Source organism: Misgurnus anguillicaudatus, chromosome 15 (assembly GCF_027580225.2).
Source record: "Misgurnus anguillicaudatus chromosome 15, ASM2758022v2, whole genome shotgun sequence".
Lineage (NCBI taxonomy): Eukaryota > Metazoa > Chordata > Actinopteri > Cypriniformes > Cobitidae > Misgurnus > Misgurnus anguillicaudatus.
The window spans coordinates 13,709,250-13,722,121 of NC_073351.2; the positions used below are offsets into that span (position 1 = coordinate 13,709,250).

A 12,872-nucleotide genomic window follows, 5' to 3' on the forward strand; every position below is an offset into this window, starting at 1 on the left:
TGGGTAAGGCCATGTCAAAGATTGAAATTAAAGTGGAATTAAAATCAAACTTTGATGCTCAAAATCTCATAATTAAATAATTATTATTATATTATGTTTTAAATATTTTCATTATTATTAAAATAATACATATTATTCTGGATTCACAGACAGGGTCACTATTTTGGTTGTCTTTAAAACTTGGGAGTTATATTAGATATCTGCACACGCTCCATTTCTAAGGTTAAATCCAGGCCTGCAGGAAACACACCTATAGGAACCTTGAGAGTTCACACACTCCTGACCAGGACATTGAGCGGGATCTTCACACTCATTCACATCTGAAACAAGCGTACATGTTTACACATGCACGACACACAATCACAAAACTGCATTTTTATTATTAGTTCAATATAAATAACTGTACCTATGCAGGTGCCGCCCTGCTGTCTGTATCCTGTTCTGCACGTACACCTGAAACTGCCAGGTGTATTCTCACACAGACCGTTAGAGCAAGGAGACGGTGTCTGACGACATTCATCAATATCTAAATCAATAAATAATAATTATCGGTTATCATTCTGTTATCTGTGTTTTGTTTTATAGGGACATAACTTCACCTTCTGGTGGTTTGAGAGCTTGTATGTATATGGCTGTTGTTACCTGAGCACCTTCCGTTGATGGTGCCAAATCCAGGTCTGCACGACACACACTTGTACGAACCCTGAGAGTTCACACACTCCTGACCAGGACACTGCAATTGGTCCTGACACTCATCTACATCTGTACACATAAACCCACCACACACACAATTGTGGTTTAGTACATTTACCAAGAGCCAGATGTCTTTCTCTTCACCAAAACCTCGTTACCTTCCCTAACCCCTAGACCAATGGAGAACGTAAAACAGATCAAGCTGTTTTCAGTTAAGACAGTCAAACATGCATTTTGGTCTGGGACTATAAACTTAAGTCTTGTCTGTGAAACGAGGCATAACCAAATCAAACTCTTTATGATTGATGTTTTCTTACCCACACAAGTGTTACCCTGGAATCTGTACCCGATTCGACACAAGCACCTATAGCTGCCTGGTGTATTCTCACAACGGCCTTCTCCGCAGGGGGACGGGGTGCGACGACATTCATCGATATCTGAAACAGAAATATACTCTACTACTTCACCCTGTTGTGCAACAGATACATCTAAAATACTATACAATAAATGTTCATTAAAGAGCACCTATCATCATCAAGTTATTTTGTGTATTTTGTATAATACAATGTGTTAGCTTGGTTTATGGTTAAAAACACATTTTCCACACACTGTACATTTTTGTAGCTCCAGATGTTTCTGTCTTTCTGAAATGCAGGGATTTTGTACAAAACTGTCCCTGATTGGCCAGCTAACGTGTACGTTGTGATTGGCCTGAATACCTTTGATTTCAGCCGGAAATGTGACGCTCATTACCATGTTTGAAAGATTCGCTCACAATGCAATGCTAACAGGAGTTAACTTACAGAGTCCAAGCGGGAGGATTTATGATAATGTCGGTCTTGTCTACATCACTAATCCCAGGAAGTAAACTGTTGCCTAAAATCTTTGTGTTTGTTATAGTCCAAGAAAAGAGATTTACGTTGGAGACGATAACTCGCATCATCATTTACTTTGGGGTTTGTACCTTTTGTATATTGTTAAAGGAAAACACCACAATTTTTCAATATTTTAATATGTTATTACCTCAACTTAGATGAATGAATACATACCTATCTTTTTTCAGTGCGTGCACTTTCAATTTTTGTACAGCGCTTCTTGAATGTGTTAGCATTTAGCCTAGCCCCATTCATTCCTATGGCAAAAGTTTTATTTTGTGCCACCATACTTACTTGTGTAACTACTCATGTAACAATCTTTAAATAGGAAAAACATGGTGTTTGGTGGCTTCTAAATTCATCCCTGTTTGGAGCCATAGGAATGAATAAGGCTAAGCTAAATGCTAACACATTCACAAAGCGCTGTACAAAGATTAAAAGTGAAAAAAGATTGAAAAAAACATTGAAAAAAGATAGGGATGTATTAATTTGTCTAAGTTGAGGTAAGAACATAGTAAAATATTGAAAAACAGTGGTGTTTTCTTTTAACCTGTACTACTACACCAAAGGAAATGTAAAATTGTGAATCAGACCATTGGTGCTTTTTAATAATCGTTCGACTGTGATGTGCCGTACCTGAACACTGTCCGTTGAGTAAGTCAAAGCCAGGCTTACAGGAAACACACCTGAATGAGCCCTGAGAGTTAATACATTCCTGACCAGGACAGCGAAGAGGATCAACACACTCATCTATGTCTAAGAATAAACAAAACACAACGTATCATTTTACACTTTTAGGTGACATAACTGAATTTACTATCTTACACTGTCACATCCTGATAATATATCTAAATACAGGGTTTCACAAACTCGTGAGTTGATAAAAAATATCAATTATAATTAAATCATAAAATTTAAATAAATAATGAACAAAAATATGTATAATGTATTTAATTTCTTTCATCTTCAATTTATGTGGCCATTACACAATACTAAAATATATCAGGAAACTGAGAACTCATGCAAAATGGACAGACACATTTTATGTACCAAGAAAAGAAAATTACTAGATGAAGGTCCAATGATAATAACTCTGTAAAATAGGACTGATAAAAACTTTAAAATGTATGATTTTTTTAATATATATAAACATGCAAATTATTAAATTACATTATTAAAATATTTACTTAAAAACTTTTTTCAGCCGAACCCTTTTGACCAAAGTTATTTACTTAAAAAAATAGAGATATTAAGTAAATATTTTAATCTTCACTATATAAAGAAGATATTTGAGATTCAAAAAATGTTTTCTGATGCTGCCTTTATTAGAAAAGATTTTATTTTTTCTAACTCTGATGTAAATGTTACCATTATGAATTACTTACCTATACAGCTATTTCCCTCTAGCTTGTATCCAAGTCTGCACACACACCTGAAGCTGCCAAGTGTGTTCTCACAGCGGCCATTAATACAGGGGTTAGGCACCTGACGGCACTCATCAACTTCTGTGACATTTGAAATATTTATATATTTATTAATTATAACAATTGATCTCAATGAATGTAGTATTGTGACCCTGTCTGTAAAACGTAGGTTAAAGTCCCATCAAAGTTTGATTTCAATCTTTGACATGATCTTAAGCCCAGTGCACACTGTTAGATTTTAGCAACGATTTACTAATTTTCTGGGACAAATTTTGAAATCCTAAAAGATTCCTGGAATCCTAGGCTGAAATCTGCCGTCTTTGATTGATGACATCTTCACAGACAGACGATTAATGACTGTTGCGATCAAAATTATCCTCTGACAAAATTCTGGCAGTGTCAGAAATTTTGAGACACAATCCTGCTGTGTGACATCTCCCTATATGACAACCGGCAGACCAAGAACCAATAGAAGCACAGAACCCGATGATGCAATTACAGGTAGTGCAACAACAACAAACCAACACAGACAAAATGTCAACAAGAGCTGTGAGACTGTACAGCAGGAGGAGAAACTTGTGGAGTTATGGAGAAATAAAGAGTGTTTGTACAACTATGAACGTGTCATCGCCACTGTACCCATGGGAAGCAGCTTGTAGAGAAATCGCACTGGAAATACAAATGCCAGGTACTCATCTCCTTCATTTTTTCTTCTTTTTATACTCGAGACAAGTCATAAATAAATGAACGGTAGATGTTGTTTCGGTTTGCTAGCCATCGCCGATCGCTGACATAAAACTATGAAAGCGTTTGATTGCGTGCGTCCAATTTTTAAAAGTCTTTAAACTTGTACAGTCTGACATTGATGAAAACTGAGATCATACAGTGTGACATGGACTTAACTACGATCTTGATCGCACAGTGTGGCAAGACACAATCCTAGAGGACTATTTAAAATCGCACAGTGTATACCGGGCTTTACTTAGTCAATATTAAAAATATCAAGGTTATTTTATATTAAGTAGGATGATTTTTTGCAGAAAACAGTAAATCCCAAAAAAGAACTCAAGACTGGGTCTTAAGACTTAAAGGAATATTCCATTTTCTTAAAAGAAAAATCCAGATAATTTACTCACCACCATGTCATCCAAAATGCCGATGTCTTTCTTTGTTCAGTCGAGAAGAAATTATGTTTTTTGAAGAAAACATTGCAGGATTTTTCTCATTTTAATGGACTTTAATAGACACCAACAATTAATACTCAACTCAACACGTAACAGTTTTTTTTAACGGAGTTTCAAAGGTCTCTAAACAATACCAAACGAGGTCTTATCTAGCAAAACGATTGTCATTTTTGACAGGGAAAATGAAAAATATGCTCTTTTAAACCACAACGTTTTGTCTAGGTCCGGTTCAGCGCGACCTAACATAAATGCGTGGTGACGTAGGGAGGTCACGTGTTACATATATAAAACGCACATTTGCGGACCACTGTAAACAATAAACTGACACAAAGACATTAATTAGTATCAGTTGACATACAATAACGTAGGAACGGTCCTCTTTCTCAACACTTGTGAACACTGGGGCGGAGATTCGCGTTCGTCCTCTGTGACCTCTTGACGTCATGACATACTGCGTGGGGTCACGCTAGCGCATCACGACCCGGATTTAGACGAGAAGTTGTGCTCCAAAAGTGCATATTTGTTATTTTTATTGTCAAAAATGACAATCGTTTTGGTAGATAAGACCCTTATGCCTCGTTTGGGATCATTTATAGTCCTTTGAAACTCCATTGAAAAAAACTGTTAAATGTTGAGTTGAGTATTAATTGTTGGTGTCTATTAAAGTCCATTAAAATTAGAAAAATCCTGCAATGTTTTCCTCAAAAAACATAATTTCTCCTCCACTGAACTAAGAAAGACATCAACATTTTGGATGACATGGTGGTGAGTAAATTATCTGGATTTTTCTTTTAAGAAAATGGAATATTCCTTTAAGAATAACACAGACTGGGTCACTGTATTATTCGCATTCTAACAAAACCCTAATCCATAATTGTTTAAGAACATTTCCTATCCATGCAAATTCAATAAAGACAAATTTACCATAATCTAATAAAAAATTAATCATGTCTGACCCATGCATTGGGTCTTCTGTGGATTGGTCTGGTATCCTGATGGACACATACAGAAGAAACTTCCCTCTGTGTTCTCACACTGTCCTGCAAAGCATGGCCTGGTTGCCAACACGCACTCGTTTATATCTGTGTGTGTGTGTGTGTGTGTGTGTGTGTGTGTGTGTGTGTGTGTGTGTGTGTGTGTGTGTGTGTGTTTGTGGAGAGAAAGAGGAGAAAGACAAAGAGGAATCCTTGAATAATGCCAAATATCACTGAGTCATGAAGAGAGTAAACATTGTGGGAACTTTAGTTTGGATGAAACATCTAAGATGTGCATTTGGAAAGCATGTTTAGAAAGTTTAACTATATTATAAGTTATCTCTGTCAGGATCCTGCCGGAACCTTGTCTTGTTTTATGTTTTAGCCCAGTAAGGCAGGGTTCTGACAGTACAATGTTTTGTGTGGGGAATACATGGTCTATATTAACTATACTAGACCACGTATTTCCTTTAGTCTCGTCACTTTTTACCTGCTCTCTTACTTGTTATTATTTTCACCTGTTCCCCTCATTAGTTTACCCCATTTAAAGTCCTTGTGCTCTTTGTTCTGTCTGTGATCGTACTGTTTTGTTCTTCGAATCAAGTTAAGTCAAGTTTTTGTTCATTGTCATTCTAGTCTAGTTTAGTCCAGTTCTTTGTCTATTGTTTAATGTAGTCTAGTCTAGTCCTGTTTGTGTTTGGTATATCTTGTTTCATGTTGGTTTTGCCCCATCCTGGGTTTTTGTTTTCTGTTTGTTAAATAAAAGTCTTCAGTTTTTTCTACAACGTCTGCGCTTGGGTTCGTTCCACACAAACCTTGACAATCTCAATCTGCACTATAAAAATTGCTTTTAACATCATATAAATAACACCGTTGTATTTCTATTCATCTCATGCAATAACACAGATTCATACCTTGGCAGCGAGCTTGCTGAGGATTGAATATATACCCAGTGTTGCACAAACAGGTGTGTCTGCCACCTGGCAGGTCATGGCAGCGACCCGGTCCACACACCTGAGGTCTTGATTCACAAACTCGTACATATGGAGGAAGCACACACAATAACCAGTTTCAAATAACATCTCAGATGCTGAGCTCTTGACTGACGCTATTTCATCCTTCTCCAAGCTGTTTTTATTGAAGCGTATATTTGGAGGCACATAAATAATGAGAACATTACGACGCTTTCTCCAGCTTTACATTTTTAAATGCTGATATAAAATTGGCATCATTGTGTCAAGTATGAGTTTTCCTGGCGTGCTGGCAATTTCTTCAACAACCAAGTCTTTGTGTTAGTCCAGTCGCCGTAACGTTCGGTTTAATTTTTTTGTTTGAGTTCCTGCTTGAGCTGAATAGCTACTAATTTTACCTTTCAGCTTAAAGCCAAAAAATAATAAGAACATCCTCTAAACAATCTATGAGTCAGATTTACTTCATTATACTCAACATCTGCATTACTAAAAGAAAAGATTAATTGTGAAAGTCATTTACGTCACAGCGTCGCAAAAATAAGACAAGAACGAAGAAGCCTAAGTCATATTTCTTATCTTATAAGTATGACAGGCCATCAGAATGGAATGGCCACCATACCTTGTCTAGGTGGAAGTGGGCGGGGCGTCGCTGGCACAGGAAGTGGTCTTGCTGGAGATATCGGCTGTCTGTTAACAGAAGGCCGGCTGGTGTAGGTCCGGACAAAAGCTGAAAACAATTAGATTGAACTTATACACAACAACTAACGCAATAATAAATGCGCATCTATCGAATTTCGATCAGAAATGCTGTCACTCACTCGAGATCACTCTGGTTGGCTGGCTGGTTGCCGTGGCGCCGCTCCCAGGACGGATTACAGGTTGGACCGGTCTTGATTGAGGTTGATTGACTCTAATGGTTTGCGTGCTTTCCGGCCCAGCAGGTCGGAGTCCCACCTCATGCACGGATGAGCGTCCATTCTCAGAGACCAAAGGGGGCCCACCAGTATCGAGCATCTCAGCTAGCTTCTGATTAAACTTGATGGTCGACGCAGAATAATGGTACCCCGGTCCAGCAGGACAGATCTCTTTAAAAGCATCTTTGGACACAATGCTCATGTAAAAATCAGAGAATTAAGTCTATAAACAGCTTTTGTTGTGCCAGAAACCTTGAGAGTTATCTGGAACGGTCAAGAGGGACAACACAACAAACTTAACTGGTTTTGAAACCCAAGTGTTATGTGAAAGAAGACAGACAAATTGCACGGTAAATATTGACTCTTCTGGTATCCCGCCAGATATTTTCAAAGAAATACTGCTGACGTGCGGGTGGGAAGACATCCTTGAGGAACAGTTAAAACTTTTGTGCTTAACCAATTCATGCTGTTTCAAATTCTTCTGTACTAAATAATGTCCTCAGTCCTATTATTCATCTTTATCCGCTCTTCCTCTGCACCAAAGATGTTCCAGTGGAATTTATAGGAAATGCATTCCACAAACGTCCATACTGTGTGATTCGTGAATCCGAAACGTTTCTTACCTGAGCCGAAGTAAGGACACAACTCGCACTTCTTCCCCCAGGCTTTGCCAACTCGACTGCAGCAGCAGATTTGCTTGGTGATGTTCCTCAAGATGGGTAGCGAACAGGAGGCCTGATTTACGATTCGGAAACATTGGTCCTTCACTTCAGATATCACCATGTGCGCTGTATTTATAACAGTGGAATAATACTTACTTAAGACTCACGGATTACAAAATTGACTTGCAGATCATACGTACTGTACTTTTAACAGCAACAGAGATCTAAACATGCGGGAACATACATGCAGCTCCAGATACATTCCTTCAAAGCAGTTTTAATAGAGATTTGTCTTAATTCTGCTTACTTGCATAATTTTAATGTATTAACTGTTTCCCCACCATTGATGAGTTATTTCGTCAATTGATAGAAAAACGTTTCCGTGCCAATGAGCTTTCCTGACGAGTTTTTACGGTAATCTGTAATTCAACTATTATGCACTAGACGGTGCTCTTACCTAATTTATAAGAAAACTGAAGCAAAAACGAATTTTACACATTTCAAACTCTGTATGTTTTGATAATCGATCTAAATCTGATTTCTAACAAAATTCCTTTACGAAAATGCAATTATTTGAGCGTTTTGCTCAAAATGTGGTATTTTTGAAGAAACCCAGTGTTGGGGGTAACGCATTACAAGTAACGTGCATTACGTAATAATATTACTTTTCTGAAGTAATGAGTCACGCATTACTTTATAAATGTACACATTAATATTTGAGTTACTTTTTGAAAAGAGTTACTTTTTAGTTTAATTCATTTTATTAAAAAATATTGAATTAAATTGAATGTAGTTTTGTAGAATTATGCACTCTATGCGTGTGCGCTTAAGCGGGAACAGTTTAAGTCAGAAACTGAGATGGCAGGCCTGGGGTCTCATTTATAAAGTGTGCGCACGCACCAAACGGGGATGGAAACATGCGTACGCCAGTTCCCATGTGGTTGTGATCTATAAAAAACAAACTTAACGTGAGAATCGGCTTGCATCGTGGGATCTGAGGATGATTCATGTAAGCACATTTGCAGGTGATCTGTGATTTATAAAGGGGACATTGCTTTGTTTTAAGTCTTAATATTTATTAGTGTATGCCATTTTTGGCTTTTCTGCGTACGTAGACTTTTAGTAAGGATCCTACGCACAGTTTTATAAATTAGAAATGCGATGGAAACATGCAATTTCTGAATGGAGAACTTCTCAGTCATAAAAAACACCTGCAAGGCCTGAAAGAGATCAAACTTCAGCCAAGTAAGAAAAAGTAACGCAAAAGTAACTTATAAGTAACGTAAGTATTACTTTCCATGAAAAGTAACTAAGTAACGCATGTAGTTACTTTTTTGTGGAGTAACTTACTATTGTAATGCATTACTTTTAAAAGTAACTTTCCCCAACACTGAAGAAACCTAACCTTATTTAAAGGTGCAGTGTGTAAATTTTAGCGGCATCTAGTGGTGAGGTTGATAATTGCAACCACTGCTCAACACTCGCTTTTGAAACACATAGATAAGCTACGGTAGCCGCCACCGGACAAACACGTCATTGTCGCAGACAACTTTGTCCCAAAATTTGTCCGTTAAAGGCTTCGGTAGAAACATGGCGGCACAAAATGGCGACTTCCATGTAAGGGGACACTCTGTATATGCAGATAAAAACGTCTCATTCAAAGGTAATAAACACATAACAGTTCATTATGAAAGGTCTTTATACAGCCCTGATAATATAGTTTTAAATATTATTTTGCATTTCTGTCAAGAGATCCTTCTAAAAATTACACCTTGCACCTTTAAGAAGTTATAAAAAGAGGACAAATGAAGACGAAACTTTTTCCCCCTTTGTTTGTTTGTTTGGAAACAGAGGTCTTTTCTTTCATTTGATATATTTGTATGTTTATAGAAGAAAACTTTCCTGGAAGGCACTTTGTAAAAATCCCAAAAAAATGCTGGCGGGGAATGAGTTAAAGGAGAAATCTGTGAGTATTGTCCAAGTTTTTAGAAATCTCTTCTAAATAGTGTTCCAGAAGCCAATCAAACTTTATTGTTCACAGCTAAAAAATTGAGATGCCTAGAGATCATCTAACCATTTTATATAAAACGGCCCTTCTTTATACAGTTGCAAACCGATGATCTCATTGTCAGGTGTTTTACATCATTACATCATTACTTACGCCCATATCTATTTTCTAATTGTGTTGCGAGTACAGCTGGATCATTCTTTTTTTATAATAATAATCAAGAGTCAGACATTCATGATACACTGGTGGTCATGATACACTGTCAGAAAAATGATCCCTATCTACCACTGGGGCGGTACCCTTTCGAAAAGTACACATTTGCACATAAAGATGTCATTTAGTCAGAGGTGCATCTTTGTATCAAAGAGTGCATATAAGTACCTTAAAGGTACCAAATGTATACATATGTGTACCTAAATGGACAACTGTGAGTGTGACCCCTTTAAATGTACTTTTTTTTTTTGACAGTGTAGTATCCAAAGATTCAGACATTTATGGCCATGAGATTATAACTTATTATAAACAGGGTTGTTAAATGCTTTATTCTGATTGGTGAAATGTTACACGGTTATGCATTATATTTTGATAAACGCACACCTAACCTGTCAAATGTCTTTAAATAACAACCAGAGAAATGTCTTAGCAATGTCTGTGGTAAACGTGGTATATGCGAAATGACTGACTCCTCTCCTCTGAATGATTTGAAAATATTTTCGAATAAATCAACGTCCTCAATTATTCCTTACAATTTTTTAAATTTTTTAGTAGGCCTCAGCTTAAACGCGGAGTGCACAATGTTTGAAAAACGCTTTGGAAAAGGAGACGGGCCGACAACCAAAACACACTTATAGCCAATCAGCAGTAAGGAGCGTGTCGACTAACCGACATCCTTGCCGGTTGCGTATGTGTGGGGCGGGTCTTTTAAAAGAAGGTCCAGATTCTGTAGGGGGCCTAGGGGCGTGATTGTTTAGGTGATTTCAAATATCAACATTGGCTTTCAAACATTGTGCACTCCGCCTTTAAGTCCATTTAAAACATATCATATTATTTACTAGATGATGTTCAGAATCACTGAGATCAAACGTTGTAAGACGCATCTTCGCAAGCCAATTGCGCAAGCACAAATTAAAATTCGCAAAATTTTCTGTAAAGATAAACGGTCTGTTCTTCATAAAATGCTATTGTATATATTAAGAATACGAGGGCTGTCAAAGACAAACCAGAACTTTTTGTCTCACGAGTTTGACTTAAACAACACTTGCACTGGACATTCTGCCAAAAATCCCATTTGTTAGGATAGTCTTGATAGTGAATAAATAATGACCGATTTTTATTTATTTATATATTTATCTGCTGAACTGTTTCATTATATTAAGGTCAGACTAATAGAGACACCCTAACTGGTTTGGCGTGTTACGTATGGGATATCTACTCTAAGAATTTAATTAATTTTAATTCAACTCAATGAACAAAACAGTCCTGTGGAATTAAATATCTTTGTTATTCATTTCACACATACATCATTCTGCACAGTTGTCACTTTTAAATGGTTAAGAAGCACAAACATGGTTTAAAGTAGAGCCAGGCATACAATAATCAGCCACAGAGGCACTGGAAATGACATACGGATCGGCTTGAGCAATCACTGCAGTAATGTGCACAGACTCACGCATATCTAACACACACGTGGACTGTACACGTAAGGAAACTTACCTGAAGTCTGACTCACACTTATACATGCGCTCAGAGTCTAAAGGAGGCTTGACAACATTCAGACGAAGAAGAAAATGTTATTGAAACAGAATCAGAGTCCCTAATTGCAAACAACACAGCCAACGAAAGGCAGCCCCAAATTAAATGGAAAACCAGGAGACATTTGGCGTTCAGGGTTGGTCAGGCAGGCCCTGATGCAAAGATGCATATGCAAAGACTCAAGGGACAGCTCCACCTAACAGTCATCTCTGAAGCAGAATCAGGTGCCAAGAAATGCCTGCTGGAATAGACAGAACTACAGCACTACACAGCCAAAACCTTCAAATCATTTGCTTTGACGTTTACTGTGGATCAAAAAATGTTTACTAAAATTAGCTGGTTAACATCTTGCTTATGCTACTCACCCAGCTAAGCAAGCATAAACCGACCTTATGCCACGCTGGTCTTTTCAGCAGGTGTATTGGCATGCAACTATCAAAAGGCTCAGATTAATATTAAGTCAATGTATGACTGAAGGTATTAGCTGTGCGGCACGGCTGCCCTGCCGTATTCCCGTTAGCAGCGTCCTCTCGGCCGACAACTTGGCATCCGACAGCTCCATACTCACAGACGCAGATCCCGTGAGAGGCGTCCAATAAGTAGCCGTTATTGCAGATACAACTGTAGCTCCCTCGGGTGTTAACACAATTCCCATTCTCACAGAAACCAGGCTGCAAACACTCGTTAATATCTACACCAGAGGAGGAAACACGGCTGTCACAAACCCACAACACAGTAAATGTGTTCATGTGTCCATTTTGATGCACTGTAAAAAATACTTTGCTGCCTTAAAATTTTTTTGTTGAATCAACTCGAAATTACAATTCATCTCAACTTACTATTATTTATCTTGACAAGAAGTGAGTTGTTATAACTTATAAAATTCAGTTGACTTTTCTCAACTATATTTTATAAGTTGTGACAACTCATCTCTGTTGACATGACTTGTAAATCCGAGTTGACTCAACAAAAAATCCAAGGCAGCAAAGTTTTTTTTACAGTGTGCGTGTTTGTATGCTAGTTTATGTCAGACCATCTTGAACAGAAAATGAGGATAAAAGAAATTATTGAAATTATGTTTTTCACAATGGTTTCCAAAAAATAGTGTGAGAGAGAGAGTGAGAGAGAGAGAGAGAGAGAGAGAGAGAGAGAGAGAGAGAGAGAGATAGATGTGGAGATCCACCGGATCATCTCCAGGTATAACCTGATGAACTGATTTTACAGTCTGTTTATCAAACCTCCTGGTCAGCTGCCTAGATTGAAAAGTAGATTAAGAAACAATGCTGCAGATTCTCCTCCTTTCTGTATTACAATTATCTTTCACAGATATTCACATAAAACATCACAAAAAGAGTTATTCAGTCATAATTACAAACATCTTGTTGCTTGGAGTTAACAGATTTTTTATGCACTGA

At 37.5% G+C, this 12,872-nt stretch overlaps 1 protein-coding gene across 1 annotated transcript in view; it reads right to left on the reverse strand.

Annotated features, from left to right (window-relative positions):
- The window catches only part of ltbp4 (latent transforming growth factor beta binding protein 4), an 83,924-nt gene that overhangs the window by 17,792 nt on the left and 53,260 nt on the right, over positions 1-12,872 (reverse strand). Inside the window, exons 10-21 of the mRNA XM_073853441.1 lie at positions 12,026-12,148; positions 7,659-7,823; positions 6,940-7,218; positions 6,741-6,848; positions 6,065-6,193; positions 5,133-5,258; positions 2,954-3,073; positions 2,205-2,324; positions 1,011-1,130; positions 643-762; positions 407-526; positions 196-320 (exon numbers count right to left, since the gene is read on the reverse strand). Of these exons, the coding sequence (XP_073709542.1) occupies positions 196-320; positions 407-526; positions 643-762; positions 1,011-1,130; positions 2,205-2,324; positions 2,954-3,073; positions 5,133-5,258; positions 6,065-6,193; positions 6,741-6,848; positions 6,940-7,218; positions 7,659-7,823; positions 12,026-12,148 (1,655 nt within the window). The remainder of the gene's footprint in view (positions 1-195; positions 321-406; positions 527-642; positions 763-1,010; positions 1,131-2,204; positions 2,325-2,953; positions 3,074-5,132; positions 5,259-6,064; positions 6,194-6,740; positions 6,849-6,939; positions 7,219-7,658; positions 7,824-12,025; positions 12,149-12,872) is intronic.